Source organism: Wolffia australiana, chromosome 15 (assembly GCF_029677425.1).
Source record: "Wolffia australiana isolate 7733 chromosome 15, ASM2967742v1".
NCBI lineage: Eukaryota > Viridiplantae > Streptophyta > Magnoliopsida > Alismatales > Araceae > Wolffia > Wolffia australiana.
Window position 1 is genome coordinate 5,344,970 of NC_135849.1, and position 27,133 is coordinate 5,372,102.

The 27,133-nt window shown below is 38.0% G+C and overlaps 3 protein-coding genes across 4 annotated transcripts; 1 reads left to right on the plus strand and 2 right to left on the minus strand.

Annotated features, from left to right (window-relative positions):
• Window positions 1-3,437: 3,437 nt before the first annotated feature.
• On the plus strand, window positions 3,438-10,728 carry EMB1030 (Alanyl-tRNA synthetase, class IIc). The gene is made up of 13 exons (XM_078587576.1): window positions 3,438-3,912; window positions 4,739-4,840; window positions 4,936-5,141; window positions 5,700-5,878; window positions 6,476-6,554; window positions 6,849-6,986; window positions 7,070-7,219; window positions 7,460-7,570; window positions 7,640-8,563; window positions 9,215-9,487; window positions 9,584-9,793; window positions 9,921-10,075; window positions 10,150-10,728. The coding sequence occupies exons 1-13, from the start codon at window positions 3,450-3,452 to the stop codon at window positions 10,481-10,483; spliced, it is 3,324 nt and encodes a 1,107-aa protein (XP_078443702.1). The 5' UTR covers window positions 3,438-3,449; the 3' UTR covers window positions 10,484-10,728.
• Window positions 10,729-11,154: 426 nt separating this feature from the next.
• On the minus strand, window positions 11,155-13,064 carry LOC144713089 (B12D protein). Its single transcript, XM_078587577.1, has 3 exons — window positions 12,911-13,064; window positions 12,713-12,801; window positions 11,155-11,537 (listed from the first exon to the last, which is right to left on the minus strand). Exons 1-3 carry the CDS (start codon window positions 12,947-12,949, stop codon window positions 11,390-11,392), a joined length of 276 nt encoding a protein of 91 aa, XP_078443703.1. The 5' UTR covers window positions 12,950-13,064; the 3' UTR covers window positions 11,155-11,389.
• A 7,492-nt stretch (window positions 13,065-20,556) lies between these two features.
• On the minus strand, window positions 20,557-26,858 carry LOC144713060 (serine/arginine-rich splicing factor). 2 transcript variants are annotated; one of them, XM_078587541.1, is made up of 8 exons: window positions 26,213-26,858; window positions 25,113-25,164; window positions 23,642-23,731; window positions 22,828-22,892; window positions 22,604-22,759; window positions 22,415-22,499; window positions 21,732-21,784; window positions 20,557-20,744 (listed from the first exon to the last, which is right to left on the minus strand). In XM_078587541.1, the coding sequence occupies exons 1-6, from the start codon at window positions 26,822-26,824 to the stop codon at window positions 22,437-22,439; spliced, it is 1,038 nt and encodes a 345-aa protein (XP_078443667.1). In that variant the 5' UTR covers window positions 26,825-26,858; the 3' UTR covers window positions 20,557-20,744; window positions 21,732-21,784; window positions 22,415-22,436. The 2 variants fall into 2 exon arrangements, with proteins under 2 accessions (XP_078443667.1, XP_078443668.1); XM_078587542.1 differs by having other exon boundaries at window positions 21,719-21,784.
• Window positions 26,859-27,133: the final 275 nt, after the last annotated feature.

The following is a 27,133-nucleotide window of genomic DNA, read 5'->3' on the forward strand; positions in this document are numbered from 1 at the left end:
AGGTGATAGAAAATGCTTGTAACTTGCATTTAACATTATAATATTTTTAAAATTCAAATTATCACAATTAACTCTCTGTTATTTATTAATAGAGACTTAAAATGACTTAATTTTAATCATTTTGGCAATCAATGAAAATCAAATTTGTGATTACTTAGCAATTCTTGATAAGATTTACCAAGTAATCCCCTAACTTGGATCGATTATGTGCCAAATTGATTTTAGATTTTTCTATCAAGAAATATTCACTGGTTTTTTACAGATCAGAAACTATTTTTAGAATTTTTTATCCAAATTTAATCCATAAATCATGAAAATACCTTAAATTAGCAAATCTTGATTAAGATTTGCTAATTAAGGAAATTAGTAACTAAATTGAGATGATTAAATATTCGATTTCGATTAAAAATGATTTAATATTAACTAATGAATATTAAACGATTGGAAAACAAATGAAATTCGAGAATTAATAGAATTGAAATCGGAATTTAAGAAGAAATCTTGAAATTAGATGAAATTATAAAATTGATAAAATTGAAACGAAAATTAAGTGTGAATTGAATTCAGATTGACCCTAGGAATACCAGGAATGAACTTGGAATTGAATTGAAGGAATTCCGCGCAACGAACAACGAGCTTTTCAGGGACGGATTGAGGCTTGAAGTTGGGAAAGAACACGGTGCCGGATCGTCGGATTTGCTGTCCAAAATGAGCTACAAATTGAATCCAAAGCGTTCTTGAGTCTTCAAGGGAGCTTAGGTGATCTCTACTCAAGCTTCAAAATCAAGAACTACCCTCTAATTTGATCTCTCGATTCTTTTAAAGCCAGAAATCAGAATAACATATTCTTCCGCTTCCAGAATAATCCGTCCTTTATTCACTTTGTAGGCAGGTGAAATGGAGCAGAGCGATTGGACCATGTGGCGCTGGATCACATCCAGCTTCATCTGCATGGTGCTGCGAACGTGTGATTTGTACAGACGAAGCTTAACGGTCAGAGTTAGATCTGAAACCCTATTGGTCCACGCAATGCTTCGCACGGGCTTAACTCGCTGCATCGCACACAGCAAGTTAGGTTGACAGGATTGGTCTATGTGTGCCACGCGTGGGGCGCGACACACACGATGTTGTGTACGTGCGTGTCACACACCGAAGATGCTAACTCGGCTTCTGATTGGCCCGCACTGTCCTCGTGCATGTCCTGCTCAACTTAACAAACAGTTAGGGCTTAAACTGGCCCAATAAGGGTCAGTTTCATTAAACAAATTATTTTTATTTAAAAAACTATTGAAATAAAGTATAAAACAATTATTAATGCATAAAAAATGCTTTACTGATTTCTCAAATATGTATTATTATTATTGATTTCTTTTTATTTATAGAAATAGGTAAATTAAAAACATTTAATTCCTTATAAAATTGAATTTTAAAACATTTAAAATGTGTTAATTGACCTAATTATTTATCAAAATTATTGTTTCTCTTGAAAATTAATAAAATTCTTGTTTTTACATAAAAACACGATAACATGCACTAAAAATCAATGTTTTTAAATGTTAAAAGCCCACACGATGAAATTAGCATTTTATTAGCTCTTATTTGCATGTTATCAGTGCTGGTTTAGATCAAGATGACATATGGTCCAATTCAGAAGAGTAATAAATACCAGGAGTCTGCTATATTTTATAAACTAAATTTCCATTTACGATAAAGGTCCAAGGGAATTCATCATGGGAATGGTTCCTATAAATACTGTTTGTTCTTTCATATCTCTGTTGTTTTTCCAAATTAATCCCAGCAAAGACATATAATTCAGACAAATGTGTAAGTGAAATGGATATAATTAGGCTTTGACATTCCCGATCCTGGTCCATTTTTAACAAAATCCTAAACTTTACCTAAAATTTAGTCCAAATCTGATGTGATACTGTTCTGTCCTGATCTGGTCTTCTTTCGGTCAGGTTGACTAACCAATGTCGAATGTCAAATGTCAAATGTCAAAGTATAAAAATTCATGTAGAGGGTTATGTTAACCATCAACATAACAAGCTTTAGTCCTTCCCTTCCCTTCCGCTCTTTCTCCTCTTTCTCTATCTATCTCTGGATCTTCGTCGAGTGGGCACCTGCCATGGTCAAATTTTTTTGACCTACGATGAGCTCGGTATGGGCCTCTTTGATGAACCTGTGAACCCAACTTCACTGTCATCATAATGCCCAACCCCGACACCCAGTCCGTCACCAATGCCTAGCCCAAAGTTGAACACATTCTCATCATCAAGCCAACTTGATCAATGTTCATCTATAGTCAAATGCACAACTGTGACCATGCCTGCTAGCTCTCAAGTCCCATGATACCTTTGACATCAGCAATGCCATGTGGGAACCTCTATAAGGATGGGGAAGCTTGATCCATGGAGGGGGAGAAAAGGGCTAGAGTGGCCAAGTGAGGATAGAAAGCTGGACTGGGAGGGGAAGTGTGAGTAGGGCCAGAAGCAACCGAGTAGGGCCTAGAAGTTGGAGGGGGATTGGGAGCAAGATGCAGCAAACACCACACACGGATGAATTTAGAATTTTAATATGAAGATATAAAATAAATATTTAATAATTTAGTCCAGGTATTGGTCTGATTTTACCCTTGGACCTAATCCTGCCCCACCACCCAGCTCACACTAAAATGGTGGACCTACGGTTCCAGTTCAGTCTGGTAAAAAAGATCTCTGGTCCCAAGTTTCCAACCCAACATGTGATACTTATCATGTGAAGTGTCCCTCATGCTATGACCTCAGAAGCCCTTGACAGCAGCATAAATAATTATATTTGTTTTCAAATGAGATTGATGGCTTCTCCCTCTTATCATTAGATTTTTAGTTGTACATTATAACATCAAAGTTAATAAAAGGGGGGGGGTCTATAATTATTTTTTCTCGCCCTCTACTTTGAGGAGCGCAAACTCTACACAATTGCCCCCCATACCTCGTTTGCAGTCTTTGTGTATGCTGAAAAAAATTGTCATCATCATCATCACCATCACCATCGCACATAGCTTGAGGGATAAGTGATAGAAATATCTTGACGTAGAAGCATACACGAGTACATTAAGTTAGATAGACAGGGAGTGTATCTTATGAACTTTCACAGTGGAGACTAACTCCTCTATCCAGATGGGGCTTATGGGCCTCACCCTTTTAATTATCCCCACATGGAGTTTGTCAAATTACAAATTTACCCATCACAAACTTCCTAAGTGGCCCAATTTCTACACAAATCAACTCCCATATCCATATGAATTATGCCTTAATCCGAAACTTTATAGAACGAATTAAATTGAGATATTTGACGTAGAAAAACCTATCAGATACAAATAATAATGCGTGCTAACCCGAGATTCAACAACTGGAAGATTTCGTCATCACCATCATCATCATCATCTGGGTGATGTTAGCAAATGGATGATGACGAAAGAGGATGCCGATTTTGTTATCGTCATCGTTCTGCGATACCGAAGAAGAAATCATCATCGTCAACGTTCTCCCTTTTGGCCTGACAGCCACACGAATCGGCTGACGCCCAAGATTATCCTTGTCCATGGGTTCACTCCAGCAAGCATCGCTGCCTGTAATCTTCACATTTTTCTGTTCTTCGGAAGGCTAAAGTTCAAACCTTTCGAAGCCTGGGAAGAAGAAGAAAGGTGGGTTGATTTTCTAAAAACTTGTTCTGCAACTGGGGAAGAAGGCGGAGTTCAGAAGTTGAATTTGATGGGGGGTTCTCTGTATCTTCACACCTCCCCGGCGGCAATTAGAGCTGAGAATCGATGGACCCATTTTCCGTTCTTCGTCTCTGTTACATCTTCCAGGCCTTCCAAGATCGCTGGGCGTCCGAGGGCTTCAGCCGGCGGCTTGCGCTATACCCATGGTATCATAATTTGAAGCTGCGAGCAATTTCTCATTTTTTTTCTATTTAAATTTCAAGAGAGTGTTGAATTGCTCGAGTAATTCCCGTTAATGGTTTCTTCTTGAAGAAAAAAAATCCCTTTGACGGTTTGCGATTGGGAAAAATTTTCCTGATTGTTGCCTTGCGAATGGTCTCCTTATCAACTAACTGTGAAATTCAAAGCACTCTTCTATTTTAAATGAATATCTGAGTTAAGCATGAGTCATCTGCCCAACTCTTTCTTGCATTCCAATTCTTCTTTTGAACTTCAGAGAGTGGTGAATCTTTGTTCTAAAAAGCCCCTTTGGCGCTTCATGATTGGAAAAATCTTTCATTGTTGTTGCTATGTGGTCTCCTAGTGAACTAACATGGCGATTCGATTTCACTTTGAAAGTGTTTTGCATTGTAATAAGTGAATATCTGAATTAAAAACGCGTCATCTGACTCAGAGAGAGGTGAATTTTTCTAATGACTAAGATGAATGAATTCCCTCTGACAGTTAGCGATACGGAAAAATATTGAAAGTTCTCCGTACTAGTCTACTTTTGACTGAATACCAATTGAAAGACGAATAATCAGCCCTAACACTTTATTAAATAGTGATTCATTCTTTTACAGAAGAACAACCATGTCAGATGATCAAACACAATTGTAACTTTGAACATTTGCCACATTTCATTAAAAAAATGTACCAACCTACTTTGCATCAAAAGCTGATTCATCAGGAATGTCAATTGTATATAGTTATCAGCATGGGAAATGGAAAAGAGAAAGAAAATGGCATCAACATTTTTTCTATTTGTTTTAGGATGTGGTTGCACAAGAAATGCGGTCTCTGATGAACGAGCAAGCATTCCGCGTCAGCTTGTAATATCACAGAAAAGGTTATTCACTGCAAGAAGTGCATCAGGTTTTTCTATAATTGATCTTACAATGGAATAAATTTTTAAAAAGCAATTTTAATTTTACTGTAATTCCGACTGAAGTAAAGAATTTTTTTTGTAGCCTCTGTGCAACCGCTGATAGGGGAGGCTTTAGATGAATCACATAAATCCCCCATCAGTGGTGATGACATACGCCGAATATTTATTGATTTCTATGCAGCAAGAGGGCACAAGATACTTCCCAGTGCCTCCCTTGTGCCTGATGATCCCACTGTTCTTCTTACAATTGCCGGAATGCTTCAGTTCAAGCCTATATTTCTGGGAAAGGTAAAGTTCTGGGATTTCAGACTTGTTTGATGCACAATTATGTTTGTATTTTGAGATCATATTTTATGTTTACAAAAGGATGAAAGACAGGTAAAACATAAGTTGCGTTCCAAGGGGTATCCAGTTTTAACATAGCAGAAATGTAAATTTTTATTCCTTTATTTCTAGATTTCTTTTGCGAGAGGGGTAACAATTAAAGGTGCATTTTAAAGTTTATTAACATTTGGAAAAAAATTCAAGAGCAGGCATCTTCTATTCGAAGTAGGGTAGTATTGTAATTTCTCTTTTTCAGAGTTCCTATCCCTACATAAAGATAAGGACCCCTGGGTCAGTAGAGTTGGGTTTTATCTTCGTATCTTTGAATTTGCTTCAAGTTTTTTTTTACATCTACCTATGATTAAGAACAGAGGGTCAAGATGTCTTGGGATATTGCAGGTAAATTTCATCCTTTTTTGAAATAAATTTCATCTTTTTTTGAAATAATATGGGCTTCAATATAGTGAACATTTTTTTATTAACGCGGACCTTCAGAGATCTCTTTGGGAATCTTCTGTGTAGGAACCAAAGCGTATTCCTCGTGCTACTACGGCACAGCGTTGCATAAGAACAAGCGATGTGGAAAATGTAGGCAGAACAGCTCGCCATCATACCTTCTTTGAGATGCTTGGGAACTTCAGTTTTGGAGATTATTTCAAGAGAGAGGCGATTTGTTGGGCATGGGAGCTCACTACCAAGGAGTAAGAATGCACTTACTTGACTTTTTTGTCGTGCAATAATTTTTCCTGGATAATAACTTTTGTTCTTTCCTCTCGGAAAAGTCTCCATTAATTTATTTGGATCAAAAGGGACTTCTTTTTATCAGAAGGGGTGTTATAATAATTTCCACTTTACCTTGTTTCATTTTCAACACATGATTTTTATCTCTCTCTTTATCAATGCCTTCGTTGAGTAAGAAATATCTGCCTTCTCAACATTTCTATTTGACACATTTTCTGGAAATTATTTAATTCATATTAAATGGGAATTATTTAATTCAACATGAGACTTTTATCTTTTATACAGTATTCGATTTTTCTCTCGAAGTAAAACATGGGAACAATGTCTGGCGTTAAATCTTTCATCCTTTTGTCAGTATCAGTTTTTCTCAAAAAATCTTCAAAAAAATAAGTCTTCCAATAAATTACGTACCTTTTTATTCATTGCTTTTAGTTGTAGTCAAAATATTTGACATTGAAAGAAAATCGAATATCGCAAGATTCTTTATATAAATCTTGTTTTGAATAAAATAATTTACTCTCCCTGAATGTAAGTTATTTATACATTTCCTGGGTCAGATTTCAGTTGCCAGCTGAGCGTTTATGGGTGAGTGTTTTCAAGGATGATGAGGATGCTTATTCTATATGGCATGATGAGGTAAATAATATATTTTCTTAATCAGTTTTGGAGTTTTATGAAGAAACTATTCATCATAGCGTTGCAGAAAAAATATTTTCTTAAAGAAACGTTTTGAATGAAAGAAACTAAAAAATTATAGAGGTTGCTAGCCTCCATTTGGAGAGAACTATACACCATTTGCCCAAAATCATTGAGGGAAGCAAATAATTATCTTCGATAGGGTGACCTCTCAAGCTATATACTCAAATTTATCAATCATTTTTTCGTATTTAACTTTCTTCAATTTTTTTTTGTATTTTATTTACCTACCAGGTGGGTGTTCCCAAGGAAAGAATTAAAAGAATGGGTGAAGAGGATAACTTCTGGACTAGTGGGGCTACTGGGCCTTGCGGCCCATGTTCTGAGATTTATTATGATTTCCATCCGGAGAGGGGCTATTCAGAAGCAGATGTAAGGATTTATGAAGAACAAATTTTATTTTCTATGCTGTTTAGTTTAATAAGAACTAATCAATACTTGGGTTTTTCTTGCAGGACTTGGGCGACGATAGTAGGTTTATAGAGTTTTATAATCTAGTTTTTATGGAATATAATAAAAAAGAAGATGGATCCCTTGAGCCCTTGAAAGATAAGAATATAGACACAGGGATGGGCCTTGAACGAATGGCACAGATATTGCAGAAGGTTCCTTTCACTCAGATTCTTGTTATTTTGTTATGAAAAGATCACTGTTCCTTCTATTTCCATTTTCTTTGATGAACTGACAAGTTTTTATTTCAAAAGTCATAGTTGTTTTTTTGAATAAAGCTGGGGCTTTCTGAAAAATGCATAAACAAGCGATAAAATCTCCATATTTATTTCTGTACAGAAGATTAGGCATAGCATCTTTCGATTAGGCATAGACATCACATCCAATATTTTCAGGTCCCAAACAACTATGAAACAGATTTAATCTTCCCCATCATAGAAAAAGCAGCAGAGATGGCTGGAGTTTCATATGCTGAAGCAAGCAAAGCTACCAAAACCAACCTAAAAGTAAGTACTTTTTTTCTTCTCAATCCAAAAATATCCTTCTTGCTAACAAAACCCATGATTATGTCCCAGATCATAGGAGACCACATGAGGGCTGTCGTCTATCTCATATCGGATGGCGTATATCCATCAAACATAGGCCGAGGCTATGTCGTCAGAAGACTCATAAGAAGAGTTGTGAGAACAGGCAGATTACTGGGGATTAAAGCAGACCAAGACAAAGACCCAGAAGCCCCATTTCTGCCTGTTCTTGCAGAGACAGTCATAAATCTTAGTTCCGCCATCGACCCAGAAGTTAAGTCGAATAAGGCTCGCATACTAGAAGAGCTCAAGAGAGAAGAACTGCGCTTTGTTCAGACTCTGGAAAGAGGAGAGAAGCTCCTAGACCAACTGTTAAACAATGTTCTATCAGCCTCCCAAGGAAATGGGAAAGCCCTAGAAAAGCCCTGTCTTTCTGGAAAAGACGCTTTTCTCCTTTATGATACTTATGGGTTTCCAGTGGAGATTACCATAGAGGTTGCTGAAGAGAGAGGTGCAAGTGTGGACATGGAAGGGTTTGAGGTTGAGATGGAAGGACAAAGAAAGCAATCTCAAGCTGCTCATACTGTTGTTAAGCTTTCTGCTGGGAGCGAGTCTGAGCTTACTAAGAACATCTCAGACACTGAGTTTTTAGGGTATGAGACTCTCTTTGCCAAGGCTGTGGTTAAGGGGATGCTTGTGGATGGAAATCCTGTGGATTATGTTTCTGAGGGAGAAGATGTTGAGATTTTGCTGGATAGGACTCCGTTTTATGCAGAGTCTGGAGGACAAATTGGGGATAATGGGGTTTTGCGTGCAATTTTTTCTGAGGGGAGAACAGCCGTTGTGGAGATCAAGGATGTGAAGAAGTCTCTTGGGAACATCTTTGTTCACAAGGGCACCATCAGAGAGGGGACAATGGAAGTTGGCCTTGAAGTGGATGCTGCAGTAGATGTAGATCTCAGACAGAGGGCCAAGGTATGTGCCCTTATCATCTTTATCTCTTTGAGATAATTGGATCACACCTTGATTTCAGAGTTTAAATTTTGAAAAAATGGTCCGTAAGGCTGGAAAAACTTTAGGATTTCTAGAAGAATGTTGTGGGTGGATCTAGACGCACAATTATAGTAGAAAAGTCTTCATCCGTTAAGGTAGAAATCTGAAAGAGAGCTAAGGTGTGTGGCCTGTTGGAGGATTCTCCAATTTCATGTTTTCAACTTTAAAACTTTTAAAAAATAGTTTGTCAGGCAGCGAAAAAGGTGGGAATGCTGGATAAATTGTTTTTGGTGGATAAAAAAAAGGAATATAGATACATTAGGATAAAATAAAATTATCCATCTTCAAGTAGTTTAGATCTCAGATGGAGCTAAGGCACGTGAACAGTTCAAAATATCTCTTGTTCTGAGAAAATTTTGAATCTTTGAGGGAGATTGGAGGATTCTCCTATGCTGTGTTTACAGCGTTTAATCTTGAAAACAATCTCCGTAAGAAATTGAGAAAGAAATTTGGAAGTGCTAGAAAATTTTTCTCGGAGGATGAAGAAAAATTATGCATGCATGTATTTTTTAATTTATTTTGAAGAAAAATATATTTCTCTTAATGTATGTATTTTCTTTTGGTTTTGGCTAGGTTCATCACACAGCCACACATCTTCTGCAATCTGCTCTGAAGAGGGTCGTTGGGCAAGAAACATCGCAGGCAGGATCCTTGGTGGCATTTGATCGCCTGAGATTTGATTTCAATTTCCATCGTCAGCTGTCAGAGGCTGAGCTGATGGCCATTGAAACCCTAGTCAATAGATGGATTGGAGATTCTTCGTTTCTTCACACAAAGGTGATGCCTATTGCCGCAGCCAAGGAAGCCGGCGCAATCGCCATGTTTGGAGAGAAATACGGAGAAGAGGTATTTTTATTTTCCTTTTCCTGACAGCGTTTTCTCAATCTGGTACCCAGAAAAAAAAACATCAGTCAACATGGAAATCTCATCTTCTCTTTGCAGGTAAGAGTGGTGGAAGTTCCTGGAGTATCCATGGAACTTTGCGGTGGGACACACGTGGCCAACACGTGCGAAATACGCGGCTTCAAGATCATATCTGAACAGGGCATTGCGTCGGGAATCAGGCGCATTGAGGCAGTTGCGGGGGACGCATTCATTGATTATATGATCTCTAGAGAGACCCACATGAAAAATCTCTGCACCTTGCTCAAGGTATGTAACATTAATTTGAAAGATGGATCATTGTTGCTGTGCAAAAACTAGATTATTCACCAATAATATCAATTTAATTTTGACAATTATAGAATAAGACTCTAAATCCTGTTTTCTTCATGGCTAGGTGAAAGCAGAGGAAGTGAACAACCGTGTGGAAAGTATGATGGAGGAGCTGAGGATGTCTAGAAACGAAGTTTCATCTCTCCGTGCTGAGATTGCCACGCTCAAGGCATCAAACCTGACCAGCAAAGCCTTCACCATAGAAAATTCTAACATAAGGTAGGCTCAAGAGAAATAGAATTTTATTTCTTTGGGATTTGTGTGGATAACAAGGGTGTGGTGAAACCCCGCAGGGCGATCGTCGAAAACATGGGAGAAATGGAAGCAGACGCTTTGAAAAGCGCCGCGGAGTACCTTTTGCAGTCGCTGGAAGATCCAGCAGCAGTAATTTTGGGGTCTTCCCCAGGCAAAGGAAAGGTCAGTTTGGTTGCAGCTTTCAGCCCTGGAGTGGTCAATTTAGGAATTCAGGCCGGAAAGTTTGTCGGCAACATTGCAAAGATGTGCGGCGGTGGCGGAGGAGGCAGGCCCAACTTTGCCCAAGCAGGGGGAAGGCAGCCTGAAAACTTAGCAGCTGCTCTAGAAAAAGCGCGAGCTGATTTAGTGGAAGCCATAGCCAAGAAGGCCTAGTTCATAGCAAAAGATGAAGCTATACCCCTAAAATCCGAGGGTTATGGATTGAATTCAGTTTCTGAGAGATTGGAAACCATGAATTGTGCAAACAGGTTTGAAGATCACAAATTTCTGTGGTGTCGGCGAAACCTCAAAAGGAAAATTCATCAGATGCACTTCGATTGATATCGTGGTTTTGTAAAGAAGCTGTACTTTGCATGTATTTAATCATGGGATTCATTGTGTTAGACTTCTTCCGAGAATCACTGTCCAGTTCAAACGATCTGAGCTTTCAAATGGGATTCGGAATTCTTGAGTGAAATGAGAAATCTAAAAAATCAGAATTCAGGAAATTGATGGGCGAATTTTTGAAAAAAGAAAATTGACGGGTGAAGCTCCAGCATTTCAGCTATTCAGTAAATAATCTGCGTTTTGCATTGTAGGATTTCGGGAGACCGGAGAAAGAGAGGGAAGGCAGGCAATGCATGGAACCTATTGCCCTGAGAGCTAGGAGAATAACAAGGGAAATCTTTAGAATTCCACAATTTTCACTTCACTCTATCTGCCCTAGCGAGAATACCATTTTACAAATAAAGACTTATCCAAGCAGAGAGTGACGACTTTATCCCTCTCCTCTGACCTGCATGATGATGCTTTTTCTTCATCTTTAAGGATTTCGAAGATCAAAATGATCCAAATTGCAAAATCATTACTTGGAAGAATCATTACATTGCTGTCTGTCAAACTACAGTTTCAGCATTGAAATATCAAGAACCAAAATTAAGTAAAGTCTAATCGAAAATTCCAACAGAAAAAGCAAGTCCATAGTTTTGCAATTTCGACAGTGTCTAGGGTTTTACGGTTTAATTAAGCCACATCATGATTATTCGGGAGACCACCAAGCAAGTTTCTGTCTTTTGTTCTTCATTTGGGGTTGGTGAAGAAGCCATTGATTGATGGCATAATCTCAGGGCTCTTATTACGGAGGAACTTGCGGAGACTGTGCTCTGCATACCTCTCGCCCTCAGCAAAGTTGTCCAGCACCCCAGAGGCCCTCCCTTCCTTGTTCACCCTGCCAGGAAAAATCAAATTGTTAAATATCAAGCTTTTAGGCTAAAACCCAGGAAGCGGACTAAAATGTACTATGAAAAAGCCTGATATCTAGTACAATCAGAAAAGAAAAGGCAGAGAAAAACAAAATGCAAGTCGTAAAATATGCGATAAAGTAGGTCAAAGCCCTTATGAATCTATCTTCTTTGTCAATCGGGTATAAATGAATGAGTCGCTATTCACTCAGTTTATGGTCAATAATAAGACGGTGTTATGTCGAAAAGTTTGCCTAATTATATTTCTACATCTAAATTTTTCATATGGTATCAACTTTTTCGAAGCAGCTAGACACCAAAGAATATTTTGCCTCAGTAAAGATAACTTTTCCCTTAAGTCTCACAAAGCAAAAGGAAACGGACTGTTATGTTATTTGCCAAGGCCCCATATCTAGTCCTCTCGTAAATAACTAGGCAGATAACATCAAGATATAGGTAATGAAATAAGTGATGGACGAAGGTCAAAGCCCTAATGAAATTATTTTCTTTGTCAATTGGGATGAAAAATGGGGTAAAAACAAAGGAAACGTACTGAGATGAAATTTTCCAGGGCGCCATATCTAGTCCTCTTGTGCGGAAATTGGCAGAGAAGACCAAGATGCAGACAGTAAAACTGGCCATGTATGTTCGTTAAAGCCTAAATGAAGTTATCTTCATTATAAATTGGACTATCCGGACATCAAGATAAAGTTGTGACATCAAGATAAAGTTGTGAGCTTTGCATTTCCTCCTGGTCTTCTGAGGCAAAACCAAGGAAACATCACTTTCCAGGAAGATCTCCGCTTTTTCCTCTCAAAACCCATCAATGGAATGATTTGCTAATCCCATAAATGTGAATACGATGATTACACTGGGAGTTACAAAATAATTAATCACAGATGAGACCGCAGATCGAGACAATCATCTAAAATCGTATCATATATTCTCTGTATCAAAGACTAAAACTGAAACCAAGATTAAGTTTATCTACCATAAGAAGTAAATCAAGTCAATATTTCGATAATAGTTACCAGGCAAGAAATTAACCAATAACCCGATTAGCGATCAGGATTAAACTCCGAGAACTCTCAAAGCCCATCTACCCCGATAAGAACAAATCGGAAGAGAAAAAGAAACAAAATGGTCGTTCCTTTCCTCCCACCTGACTTCAGGATTGATGCAGACATTGCGAATCAGCTGAAACCCACAGATCCCGACGGCGACCCCCACCGCGGCGAAAAGCGGGTACACCTAGAGATCACAAATTAGGCAACCAAAAATCAACCCAAAAGGAAAAAACCCATCAATAATCAATCAGTTAGATCACCAAACTCCGAATTTCAAGAAATTAAAAATTCACCTCCGGCCTCAGCCACCGGTTGACGGCGGAGGAAGCCATGATCTGCACGAAAGAAGAATGGGGAACGCCGCCGCGACGCAATCGAGAGAAAGAAGAGGGTGAAGATAGCGAAGATCTCACTCCAGATGTAAATATACGCTTTCCAAAGAACTGTAGGTCCCACAAGCCAAGCCAACAGCCAATAGAAGTAGAGAGTGGGAGTGGGTAGGGCCCACATGCGGATGGGCAAAGAGAATAAATAATTTTGTGGGTTGAGGATATTGTATTTAACATCCTGTGGTAGTCCCCCATGTTTCTGTGGTACTGGTTTTCATACCCCAAAGCCTTTTTTTGATATTGAACCTAGTTTTAATTACTCGGAATATTTGAGGCATTTTAAGAAACGCCTACTAGGAATAGAAGAATTTCAGCCAATTTATCCTATTTTTCTTTTTATTTCATCTTATAGAAATACTAAAAAGATACTTATTAAATATACCGATAAATCCATTTTCTACTATTAGAATCCAACTATTAATCATATATTATTATACATATTCACTGTTAATTACTCTTATTAGCCCCTCTATCTTCTCTTAATCTCTCTCTCTATCTATCTAGTTAATTAAACTATCTTAAAATATCCTCTCTATCAAACTACTCAATTCTCGTCTGAATTTGATAATCCCTACTCTCCTCCCTATCTCTCTTACTCTTAAATTCTAAATATATCTACATATACTTATATTTATGTCCTCAATCTATATTTGAACATATAATCCCATCTTTTCCCTATTATAAGTATTACTCCCTTACTCTTGATTCTTCTTCCTCTTCTTGTTGGTTTATGTGCCTTGGTTCATCCATGGGAAACAGGGTTTCTATGATGCGGGAGCGTATGAATCGATTCAAAATAGATCTTTAAAATCAATACATCAAATGTGCCTTTTGGTAAACTTTTCCACCCTTGACATGCTCTCGTTGAGATTGTTCTGAAGCCGTTCATGTGGCCGGCCTCTACAAGTATCCACTAGATCACTTGGCTCTTGGATCTCCACTTCTTCTTCAAATCTCCTTGAAAATCTTGAAGATCTTCTCACCATGAAGACACTCTCCTTGGTTGAGTGGGGAAGAGAACAGAATGGAGAAAGGGGTGCTCTCAAATCTGGCTGGCCTGGGTTGCTTGAAATGAGTGCCCCTTCCCTATTTATATTTTACTTAAGTTTTTTCTCAAAAACCCTACAAAGTAAAATATATCCACCAATGCTCTTACGGCCTTATGTGTGTGACCCTCTAGGGCCATGTATCATTCTAGTTAATAACTTTAGTGACACAATAACAGTTATTGGCCAACCTTATTGATTAACTATATCATCATATAGATTAATTAACTAAAGATCAATTTAACCCTATCGGCAAGTTAAATCTCCATGCCGCGGGGTGCCAAGCTACACCACATGATCTAGAAGATACCGAGTAGTGTTTGAACTCTCTCATGGAACCTTTATCGTCATCGGCTACCGTATATGTATAATCCATCATCTGCGCGAGACTCTCGAATGATTTAAGGTATGGTTGATCGTCAAACCATAATCCGTCATTCAATTAGTACCGATGCGTAATGGGGATCATTTGAGAATGCCTTCTCCAATATCCTCACTACCCTGGCCAGGGATTTATTGCATCATCTTCCTTGAGTCAATATCGTCTCAAATTTAGGGCAGATGATCCCATCTTGACCACTCAATCACCTCCTTGAGCTTCTCACTACATCCAAGTTATGACTTGTTTGAATCCCATGATTAGAGCCACATGATAATTATATTTATCGTATAAGTAGGATCAGTTAGAGATATTCTATCCAGATAAATCGATGTCCATCTCGACTATCTATAGAATAGGAATATTTAGAATACATGTTTAAAGACCAGTGATAATGTATTACGATATCATTATAATTCACTAGGTCATTGCACGTATTCATGGACTTCATTATAATCATCACACTATAATAATAGTGAACGTAATATTTTATTCAATGAACTTAAATAAACATGGTGGTGTGATTGGCTTGACAGCCACATAATATCCATCACTTCTTACCTCTCATTAAAGTAAAATTTTATTCACTATTTAACTAAATTGTAGTATGCATCATTATTATACCTACCTCCTATCTTGTATACAATTTACTATTAATTGAATATATAATCTTCCTTGCTTCTATTAAGGGTAGTATATTATTATTCTCCCTATCTTACAAATCTTATATACATCTTCCACTACCTACATTAATATCATCCATAATTATAATACCATTAATTCATTTCAACATCTTACTTTTTTATTATTTCTAATATTTATAAGAAGATACAAATAATATCTTACATTATCTCTCTCTTTTTCTAGTTCTTCCTCTCACCATTTACTCTTCCTTAGTATTAGATATTGTCTTTATTCTCTCATCCATTAAATATTTCATTGATAGAGATGACCTCACTCCCATTATACAAATTTAAGTGAGTTTTCTATTTTAAAAAATTTATTTGATTTAGACCAATTAATCTACAATGACCCAACAATTAACATGCATAATTTGCCTCTATCAATGAAGCTTGAAGGATCAAACACCAAAAATGAAGGAAGTCATTGGTTGACTTTTGCACTGATTTGTGGCATTAGGTCGACTCTGATATGTGAAAGGAAACTTGGCAATATGCATTGCAAACTGAGGTGAATCCCTCTAGTACACATGTCATCAAGCTATGGACACTGAAGATGTATAATTGGATGAAGGTGGAGATAAAGCTGATGCTAACCAATGTGGAGTGGCTATCGTGCATAATAGACGTGATCGTCAAATGACTTTGATGTGGCCTACTGAGCATAATTGCATAATAGATCAATGCATCCTAGAAGTATTTGAAAGCTCTACATGAACCATAATGGAGAGTCTATGGCTGAAATTCTAATCAACATGCCGAAGGGATTCAGCCTCGAGTGAAAGGTCAATATTGTGCTTCTCTATTATGCTCACTGATAAAAAAAAAATTCATAATAAGAAAAAAGGATGATACCCATGGTTGGAACAAAATTATGTGAGAAAAAATATGGGGTTCATTCCCAAATGACACGCTCTATGTGTCGCACACATAATGAACATTTTTGTTCAAGCACCACTGTAGAGTTTCACCATCCCTGTTGTGGTACCCATAGTGGACAAGGGAGTGATGTCACAAAAAATAGCAAAATTTATGAAAATAACTTTGAGCTAGAGGAAGGACCTAGCAAGGACGAATCATTGTAATGTTTCCCTGGTTCTCTATCCTAGGTGACCATCAAACTCAAAATGGTTGTTTGGACCAGTCATTTATTAATAAAGCAATGTATGTGGTTTGCGGATATTTGAAGGGTGAACCAATTAAAGTAAACATTAATTCAACTTGACCTCCCAAGATAATGGAGTAGCATTCACAAGATGCTCAAGGAAGCTGTTGTGAAGCCCCATATGATTGATCTAGGGGTTGCCTTCTTCACATCAGGAGTAAAAAAATGAAGATCTCATGTGAAGAGTGGCAACTGCCTTAAGGAGTTCACCTTCCTCTTCAATCTATTTTTATACATGAGAGACCATGTGAGTCAATCAAATGAGCTAGTTGTTAATGATGTCCCTTTCCTTATATTCTGAGGGAGGATTATAGCTCAAGATGAGAGGGATCTTTGGTGTTGAACGCCATGATATTAAAACTTGATATATAGTATGTGGTTTTCAATCCAATCACACTTTATTTTTATGTTTAAGTTAATTACGATAAATTTTAATTTATTATTTTTCTTGTTTGATGTTTATAAAGAAACCCTTGAATATATTTAACAACTTAGTAAATTATGATGATATCATAATACAGTGATACTTAGTCCCTAAATATGTATTCTCAATATTCCTATTTGAAGGATAATAGAGATAGAAATCAAGCTATCCAGAAAGGAAATATTATCTGATCTTAGTTTAATGATAAGTATTATTGATCTTGTGGCTATTAGAGACACAAAGCATAGCGTAGAGACACAAAGGACATACAATGGATGTTATTTAGAGAAAGAGTTCACTGAGTTGATCTGTATGAATCCCTAAATGGTATACCTAAACATCAATAAGGTTGATTAATATCGTGGTCATGTAATAGGTACTAAGATCTAAGAAGCCAAAGCCATCTGATGGGGGACCATCGCACCAGCCATGCCATGGAACACCAACAACCTCGCCGCGCAGCTTGAGCTGACGTCCACAACCCCGATTTCAAGTACACGGCCTAGCAACGGGTCGTGAGCGTTCATTTTATTTCTATGCACTTTGATTTTCTGAATTTTTGGATGGGCCTTTGTGTTTGGGCCTCTTCCATTGTTGATTTTTGTTATTTTCTTTGATGTACGTTTACAAGAAAATCTCTCCTCACGAGACGCTTTCCCCTTGTTCGGGCCAATTGGGCGTCCTCCCTACTCTATATAAAGGGAGGCATGGCCAAGGAAAGCCTTTTAGAGTTCAGTTTGAAAATTGGAAAAGTCTTATTCATTTGGGCTCCCCCCTCCTCCTAGTGGGATTTATCTTTACTGCTTTCTAGATAGAGATCGTGGGAGCTTCACCTGCTCGATGCCAGATTCACCACGTGGAGATTACTCCGTGCAAGAACCGCACGTCATCGATCCCACCTTGCTGTCATTTATTCTTCTTGGAGGGGCTTCAAGAAGTCACCATTCCAAGAATTGGTTGGCCTGAAAGAAGTCTGCCCACATCCACTTTTGTGTTCGCTCTCGCCCATCTCTGCTCTGGATGAGGCCCGTCCGATCACCCCACCAAGAATCCTTTTCTTGGGCCTTTGATCATCCAAGAAGTGTTTTCTTGGACAATCTTGGAACTCTCTCCAAGAACCTCCAACCGTCGTGTGCCCACGTTCAAGCATTGCGCCAGCACCATCTCTCAGCCACCCATGCGTGCTCGCCCAACAACCCTCCAGCGGCGCACACTTGCACCTGTGCAGCCTCGCCCTGCGCTCAGTGCGCACATCATCATTATTCCCCTGCACGAGCGCCCGTGCCGGCGCGTGCGATCGCATGTGTGCGCCCACGCATGCATCCGCGCCCACTCACAGCGCCGCTGCTGACCACCGTCTGTCGGGTCGCAATCCATCAGGTATTGTCATTCCCCCACTTTAAATTTGTGGTTTTATTACTTCTTTTAGTGCTGACTTCCGCTACGTGCTCCTCTGCCTAGTATAAACATTGAAAAATAGGACTAGCCACCTACTTGTCGAGAGGTAGGGAATTCTTGTGATACAACTAGGCCTTCTAGCAGAAGAGGACGTTGATGTCTCTAGACACCTTGTGTCCCTCACTTCGTAGTTCATCTAGTTGATCCCATTGGGTCATTAAGAGTGTGACTGTGAACGGTCAGCTCCCAAATCTTTAATCGATCGCCATACTAGTTAGCAATTGCCTCGATATTTCTCATTGGATTTTCTTGACACATTGCATTCCATACACTCATCACATTCACTTACCGCCTGTCCTGTGTTGTAACACGAGGCATTTGATCCCGGCGCTCATCGTGTTACATCAACATCTTTTGCATTGATGACTATATTTTGACTATGACTCACAACTCCATAATCACTCTATTCAAACTAGCCAACCATATTTATTAACTATAATGTCATAAGGATTAAATAATTAATAACTAAATTTTCCCAATTCAAACTAGTCAAACTTACAAGTTCTCTCTCCTCTGTAGTTCCACTATCTCTGTCTAGAGTGAGCCTGAGCAGTTCATAGCTGACTGCTGACCTTCCTTGCTTCATTTCGTCATCGTTAGAAAGAAACTCAATAAATTTTTTTTGAAAAATAGGAACCATACAAATGGTTAAGTTGTGTAAATCTCAATCATTAAATCAGAATGGGAAGTATATTTGAAGTTAACTCTTTAATACTCCCTGATGTATCTTTCATATGTCATCCATATTTTAAAGTTTTCAGAAACCTACAAGAAATGGAGAAATTAATTGATTTATTTATCAAGAAATAAATAAAAAATTAAATCAATTTAATTTAGTATAGTATTTGAATAAGTTTTCGTCACATTATCTGTTACGTAATCAAAATCATTTATCATTATTTGCTCAATGCTTATGTTATCACAATACTGTTCTGCCACGTCCGATTGAGAACAGCAAATTAGTTCAATAAAATATGCATTTATACTTCATTTTATCATTAATTTTTATGTTTGCACTACATACTTTCATTTATACTTTCATTATTAATCTTTAAGGTGAAAATAACAAAATTCTAAATCATTTTCTTAAGTTCCATTTTTATGTATTTAATTGAATTCTGAAACTAGGCCCACTTGTCTACTTAGAGTGAAGTAAAGTTTCTCACATTTGCTTGGAATTTATTTGGAATACATGATTTAGTAGAATTAAATGATAAAGTTTGCAGGATAATGGGAGAAAAAGAGAAGCCCAAGCCACTTGCTTGACCAGAAAAAACGAACCCAATCCATGGTCAACATCATAAAGCAGGCCTGCTAAACAATACTTCCACTCTTCAAACCCATTTAAGCCCTTTTTAAGAACTTTGTTAAAATAAAGGTAAGAATTGTGGAACAATCCCACAATTTGAATTTGAACGGTTTATTTTTCAGATTTGAATTGGATCCAAACTTGAATTCAGTCAATCCTAGCCCTCCAAACTCTTGGAATTCAATCCTAAGTATGGAAGAGTTAAGGTACTTGTATTTAAACTTGTCTCCCTTCTCTTTGTATCCCATTTTGGATCTCTGGTCCCAACTTGTTATATGTAGCCTAGGGAATCAAATTTCTTTGATTAATGCTTTCTCTACAAGAGTCTGTCGGAGAGTTCAAGTTTGATCAATATCTTACAATGTGGCTGACCTGGCTGGCTGCCAAACTAATTAGTCACGATCAGTGTAACTGCCAATCCCATTGGGTTGACGACTGATGGATAAGTCCACTCAAAGCAACCTATGTGACTTAATCGACGAATGGTTGAAATCAGATTGACTGGGTCAACTAGGTTGACAATTGGTTTAATTCGGTTCAATCAGTTCCAACAGACCCATAATTCAAAAAAATCAAAAGTATAAGAAACATTCTTGAAAATTCCAAAAAATCACGTTGAACAAGTAGAATATAATAAAAGTAAAATTATAGCTATTTCATTTATTTAAAATAAAATTTAACTAGAATTATTTTTACTTGATTGAACTTCATCAAAGAGAATAGCTAAGAATCCCAAAAATATAAAATACATATAACAAATTCAAAATATATTTTAATGAAAATTTACTCTCTCATTACCTGTTCCCCATTGATATGGCTCTTATGTAGTACCAAGTAAGAAAAGTTTAATAAATATTGTTGGAGAAGTGTGAGCCTTAAAAACAGGAAGGCTAATGATATCGATTCTGGTATTGATATCTGAAATCCTCTCTGAAGGATAATTGATATCTGAAATGCCTAATGTTAGTGGTGCCCTACTCTGTTGTAGATTGTGTTACATGAAACTAGTCAATTTTTGAGTTTGACCATTGCCCACGAATGTAGCACACTGTACCAAAATAAACGGTTGTCGCCTTTCTGAACACTACGGAATACAAATTTCAGTTATGCAATCACAAGAATCCAAAAAGTTGCATCAACCTTGATTTTTGGTAAATAAGAAGCCAGTGGTACAGTACGTTACAAATTTTAGTAAAGACTAAAACCTCAAATTTCAATCCAACCTTGTCTACTGACCGGGTTTAACATGTGCCCTCCAGGATATGACTACGTAAGACCTGAAAACGAAACACATCCCGATCAGAACCAAGTTCCATCTTCGCCTTCATTAAAAGCCCCACAAATTCACATTGATCTCCATTGCTGAGTAAATACACCAATAATGAATCGAGTCGAATAATGCTAAAAGGTAAACGGTCAAGGACTAGAATATTTTTCCAAGCAGATCCCATTGGGTCGATGACTGACGACTAAGTCAACTGAAAGTGACCTGGTCAACTTGACTGACAGCTGATTCAAATCCGATCTGGCTCATTAGGTTGACTACTGGTTTTAATCAGTCCAACCAATTTTACCCGAACTGACCCAAACTGACCTCAACAGACCCAAAATTGATCCAAAGATATTTTTATTCAATTTTTAGTTTTAAAAAATCTGAAAATATAAGAAAAGTTCCTCAAAATTTCTAAAAATCACATTAAACCAGTGGAATATAATAGAAATAAAATAAAGGAGATTTCATTTATTTAAAATCAAATATGACTAGTTCTATTTTTTATGAAATAATCTAAAAATCCCAAAAAATATGAAAATATCTCTAAAATTTTTTGAAATATATATTTACCCAAATTTACTCTCTCATTACATGTTTCGTGTATACGACCCTTATTTAGTACCAAATAAGAATTTTTTTTATTAATATTGTTACATAAGTGAGAGCCTTAAAATAACATTTTTTAATCTAATACTGGTTTATCAATAATACCTGTTATCACTATGAGTTATTCACTTCAGAAATGACTTCAGATATCAATACCAGAATCAATATCATTAGCCTTCTTGTTTTTCAGGATAATTGATATCTCCTATGTATAACGATAATAGGTTGTCGCCTTTCTGAACACTGAAGTAACACAAACTTCAATTATTCCATCGCAAGAACCCAAAAAAGTTGCATCAACCTTGACTTTTAATAAATATGAAGCCAATGGTTCAGTAAGTTGCAAATTTTAGTAAAGACTAAAAACCTCACATTTCAATCTAACCTTGTCTACTGCCTGGTTAAACATGTACCCTCCAGGATATGACTAGGTAAGGCCTGAAAACAAAACACATACTGATCAGAACCAAGTTCCATCTTCGCCTTCATTAAAAACTCCACAAACTCACATTGATCTCCATTGTTTAATAAATACACCAATAATGAATCAAGCTGAATAATGCTACAAAGTAAATGGTCAAGGACTAGACTTACCTCTGTTGTTTAATAAATACACCAATAATGAATCAAGCTGAATAATGCTACAAAGTAAATGGTCAAGGTCTAGACTTACCTCTGTTGTTTAATAAATACACCAATAATGAATCAAGCTGAATAATGCTACAAAGTAAATGGTCAAGGTCTAGACTTACCTCTGTTGTTTAATAAATACACCAATAATGAATCAAGCTGAATAATGCTACAAAGTAAATGGTCAAGGACTAGACTTACCGCTGTTGTTTAATAAATACATCAATAATGAATCAAGCTGAATAATGCTACAAAGTAAATGGTCAAGGACTAGACTTACCTCTGTTGTTTAATAAATACACCAATAATGAATCAAGCTGAATAATGCTACAAAGTAAATGGTCAAGGTCTAGACTTACCTCTGTTGTTTAATAAATACACCAATAATGAATCAAGCTGAATAATGCTACAAAGTAAATGTTCAAGGACTAGACTTACCTCTGTTGACCAGAGACGCAGATCAGCCCGGGCCAGGTTGCAGCCGGCGTATCCGATCCCGCCAAGACCCACGACTGGCGAGAATCTGTAAACAGTAAACATCCACATCAGAGTCTATGAGAAGGGCACTCTTTTTTTTTCTCATTTTAATATTTTTTCTCTTAAAAGAAACTGAGATTCAATCGGTGCCTTCTCGCTCATCAGTGATGGTGCGTTGACTTGAGCCGTCTCCTCCACTTTCTTGGTCAAGGGCGGGGTTGACTCATCTGGAAGCTCGAGTGGAGATGAGGACGTTCCGAACATGGCCTGGTCATGGGCCGCCTTAAGCTCTTCCTCGCGTCTTGTCTGAACAAAACATGAAGGAAATGATGGAGACATGGCTTTATGATTGATGGGTATGATGATGATCTGACCTCCACTGCAGTGAGACGGAAACTCTGGCCGATATCCTTGACCAGGGATTTGTCATCCTCTGCCACTGAACAACACGAGAAAATATCAGGTTTGGCTTTATTAGTCTAAAGTGTATGTCACTAATGCTTGAATGTCATGATGTTGATGCCATGAATACATTTGTATGAGTTGGTAGAGAGGTAGGGATTGGTGGCAGGACAAGCCAAGCTGAAGCTTTAATTTTTTTGACTACCATTATTTCAAGGGGAAAAATGAAATAATCCTAGAGGGTAAAAAGACAAAAACACCCCTAAAGTGGTTGGAGATCATTTAGGAGTGCGACGTGCGGCTTATAGTGGAACTGAATCTTATTGTTTCATAAGTGAGGGATGATACAGTCTAACTTTCTTTCAGTGTTAGGAGAAGTTTCTATCATGGATTCCACAAATATAATCGGAGAAAATCGTAAACTGTCTTGAAAGAATTGGGTCGGCACATGAGTGGAGGAAGATCCGTTTTCTCTGTGGATAAATTTCTATCAGGAATTCAACAAAGATGTTAAGATTAGATCATTAACTGTACTAAAAGAATTTTGGTTGTTGCAGGTGCAAGGGGAGATGGGTTCTAGCATTCTTCCTGTAGAGAAATTTTTATCATACATAAAAAATGATGCTGAGAGAAGATTATAAATTCCAATAAAAAACTTTGGGCTAGTATACAAGTGGAGAAACGATTGTTTTTTGCATTATTCCAACCAAAAAGATGCCAGAAGAAGACACGGAAATCTATCAAATGACAGGATAGGTACAAAAAAAACGGGAGAAATGTTCTGACCTTCTAGCTCTTCATCGTCAAGAGGGGCATCTTTATCAAAGTCAAAGCGTTCCCATCCGGTGGTTACGGCCTTGCTCAAATCCCGTTTAGCTGCATAAAATTATATTGATGATTCGCTAAAAATAAGACAATTTAGTCCAGCCATATGAAAACTTTCACTTGTCCCCTAAAGCAGAAAGAACTGTATCAGTTAAGCTAACAGAAAGAACGGTATTTGCCACTACTACTGTCATAGGGTATTTGTTGGGAGGGAGATTTTTTAGGGGATTGAACACTCGCATATTTTTTCAATAGGTTAATCCATATCCTGTAAGATCTGGCATGCCCTGGACGAGGATGCGTTGATTGTACAAGGCACGTTCCAGGACGGGATTGTCCAGAACCATCTTTCAGCTTCTTGATCTGCAATACAAATGGAATTCTCTAATATCTGCTCAAACCTATACTCGAGCCCAACCTTGTGAACGCCCAGTGGCCTAGCATTGCCTCTAATCACATTGGATACACTTTCCCAATGCAAAAACTTGGGAAAAGATGCCAAATATGGTTTTCTCCTCTTTAATGATAACTTCTGTGAGATCCACCAGGTAAACTACTGCTTCAAGAATGGATTGATGAATGCCGAAGTGCTCTATCAGTTTAGCCTTCTGCCACAATTCATCAAAGAGGGTTGGACCTATTATTGGAAACGTTTTAAGCTGCAAAACAAAGAAAATGGGAAAATTTAAGATAAGAAGGCAATCCCTGTATGTGGTGGGCACACTGCGCGCCAGAATCTCGTTTAGCAAAGGGCAAGCTTTACATGGCAGCACTTCAACAGGTTGATGGATCTAGATTTTTTCAAACCTGTCGCCAGTCTGGAACGAATACAAGATACCGATATCAGAGTTCCAGCATAAGGACAAGCTGGTGGCAATATGGGACTGTTGATAGGATACCGAGCCAGATCAAAAAGTGATGTCCGCCCACTATGGCTTCTTGTCGAACATAAAAGACCTTCCCTAACCTCAAGGGAATGCATCAAAGCATAAAGCTGTGGGCCTTCCTCTCCCCTACACTTCTCACCATTTCTCCTACTGTGGCCCTCTCCTCTCTCCCCTTCTATATCTCCCTCTTTCTCTAGTTCTGGTTGCAAGACATTTGCGTCCAAATACAATGTGCATTTTCAAGAGAGTACATTGCGCGATCATTGTACGACCAAGGGGCTTGTTTTAAGATTTTCCATTGAAATATTTGAAAAAAATTGAGAGTAGAGAAAAAAGCCGAAGAGAACTACTTGACTCTACAGGAAAATAAAAGTAGGGCAAATTTTCCTGGTAAATGCACCACGAGAGAATATAAAGTTGAATTCAACATTTTTAATAAATTTGTCAATGAAAGGAATTCTATAAATGAGAAAGCTTAAATTAAAATTGGTTTGATGTTAAGAATGAAGAACATTGAAACTAAATCATAAAAAACACGTTTATACCAGTTTCTGACAGCTGAAGCTTCATTTTGGCTTTGACTCTTTCCGCTGGTGTCTAATTAGAAAGCAAATAAAAATATAATAAGAAAAAAATACGATGAGTCTCTTCTACATCAGAAAACAGCTCTCGAATGAAAGCAATGGAGAAAATAGATGAAAGATTACCCGAAATTAAAGGGCTCAGTCATCAAAGCCTAGTAATTTCTTCAATAAAAAACCTAATACAAATCTACAGCCGTCTTCATCCACTGATGATGATGCACAATTCTATCCTTGGTTCAGTCAAAAGCATATGATTTGAACTATTCTTTTGGCATCTTCATTCCTAACAAAAAATTACGTTATCTACTATCCATAATATGACGGCTACCCACTGTAGATTATGATCTTAAAGCTCATCAGTTATAATTCACCAAGGTAAAACTCTTTCCCTGAGGAGCCATCAAATTCTAACCAAACAATCGCAATGATGTGAAGATTCTCATGTACTCTTCTTATCAGACATCAATAGTGTCATAATTTCTTCCAGTTAAAACTCTTTCCATGAGGAAACATCAAATTCTAACCAAACAACGGGAATGGTATGAAGATTCTCATGTACTCTTCTTATCAGGCATCAACTGCGCCATAATTTCTATCAGTTTAAACTCTTCCCATGAGGAAACATCAAATTCTAACCAAACAACGACAATGGTGTGAAGATTTTCAAGTACTCTTCATATCAGACATAAACTACGTCATAATTTCTGTCAGTTTAAACTCTTCCCATAAGGAAACATCAAATTCTAACCAAAAAACGGCAATGATGTGAATATTCACAAGTACTATTATTATATGACTTCAACTGTGAAATAATTTATATCAGATAAAACCTTTTCCGTGTGGAAACAAAAAATTCTAACCAAACAACGGCAATGATACGAAGATTCTCATGTACTCTTCATATCAGACATCAACTGTGTCCTAATTTCTATCAGTTCAAACTCTTCCCATGAGGAAACATCAAATTCTAACCAAACAACGGCAAATACCAAATTCTAGCAGGTCGAATATCATGCCGTAACATGCAAGGGATTAAAAAGAAAAGAGGAATGAGTACCAACCATCCGAGAGTACCCATCAATGAGCTGAGAATAATCCGGCTGCGAATCCTTGTTCTTCAACCCATCCCTCCCATGGGCTTCTCTGTAAATCCCCTTCGCGTCACCTCTACGGTAACAAGATTCCTCACGCTCATCAGCCCGGCTACTTCGCCGGCTGCTTCTCCTCTCCTCCGAACGGCTTCTACTTCTCCGACGGCGATCACCGCAACTTCCCCGGGAATTTCCACACGTCACAGAGTACCTTTCCCTCTCCCTGCTCCTACTTCTACTCCGATCTCTTGATCCGCGGGAATTTCCACCCTTTCCAGAGTACCTTTCCCTTTCCCTGCTCCTACTTCTACTCCTACTTGTACTCCGATCTCTTGATCCGCGGGAATTCTTCCTAAGCTTGTTCTGTATGCTCTCAATCCGCGATTTTTTCTGGATTTCTTCGGTAACCCCGGGGCCGGAGGAACGAACAAAATTGATCAACCCCGCGGCTCGAGCGCCCAACGAGGAAGAAGAAGAAGAAGAAGACGATGAGGAGAATCCAAGGCCTTGCTTGAACTTCGCCGCGCCGCTGCCTCTCCTCGCGAGCTCGTCGTAGTACGCCGCGGCCTTCTCCTCTTCCATGGCCGCTCACGAACCCTCGCTCGCCATAGCCGCTGCGAAGAACGACTGAATATATAATACGTTCGAAAACGTTCATTTAAACTAGAGATGTTGGACGAATGACGATTTTGGACGGACGGAACGGGACTGACCGGACTTCCGTCCCGTTATCCGTCCATACATTTAGATCGTCAGTTTCGTCATCCGTCTGTACGTCGTCATCGTCACAATTCCGTCATCAGTCCCTTTCAGTCATTCAACAATTATAGAAAACGGAACTGATGGCAGAGGGAGAGATCGAGATATAGATAGAGAGAGGAGAGGGAAGCG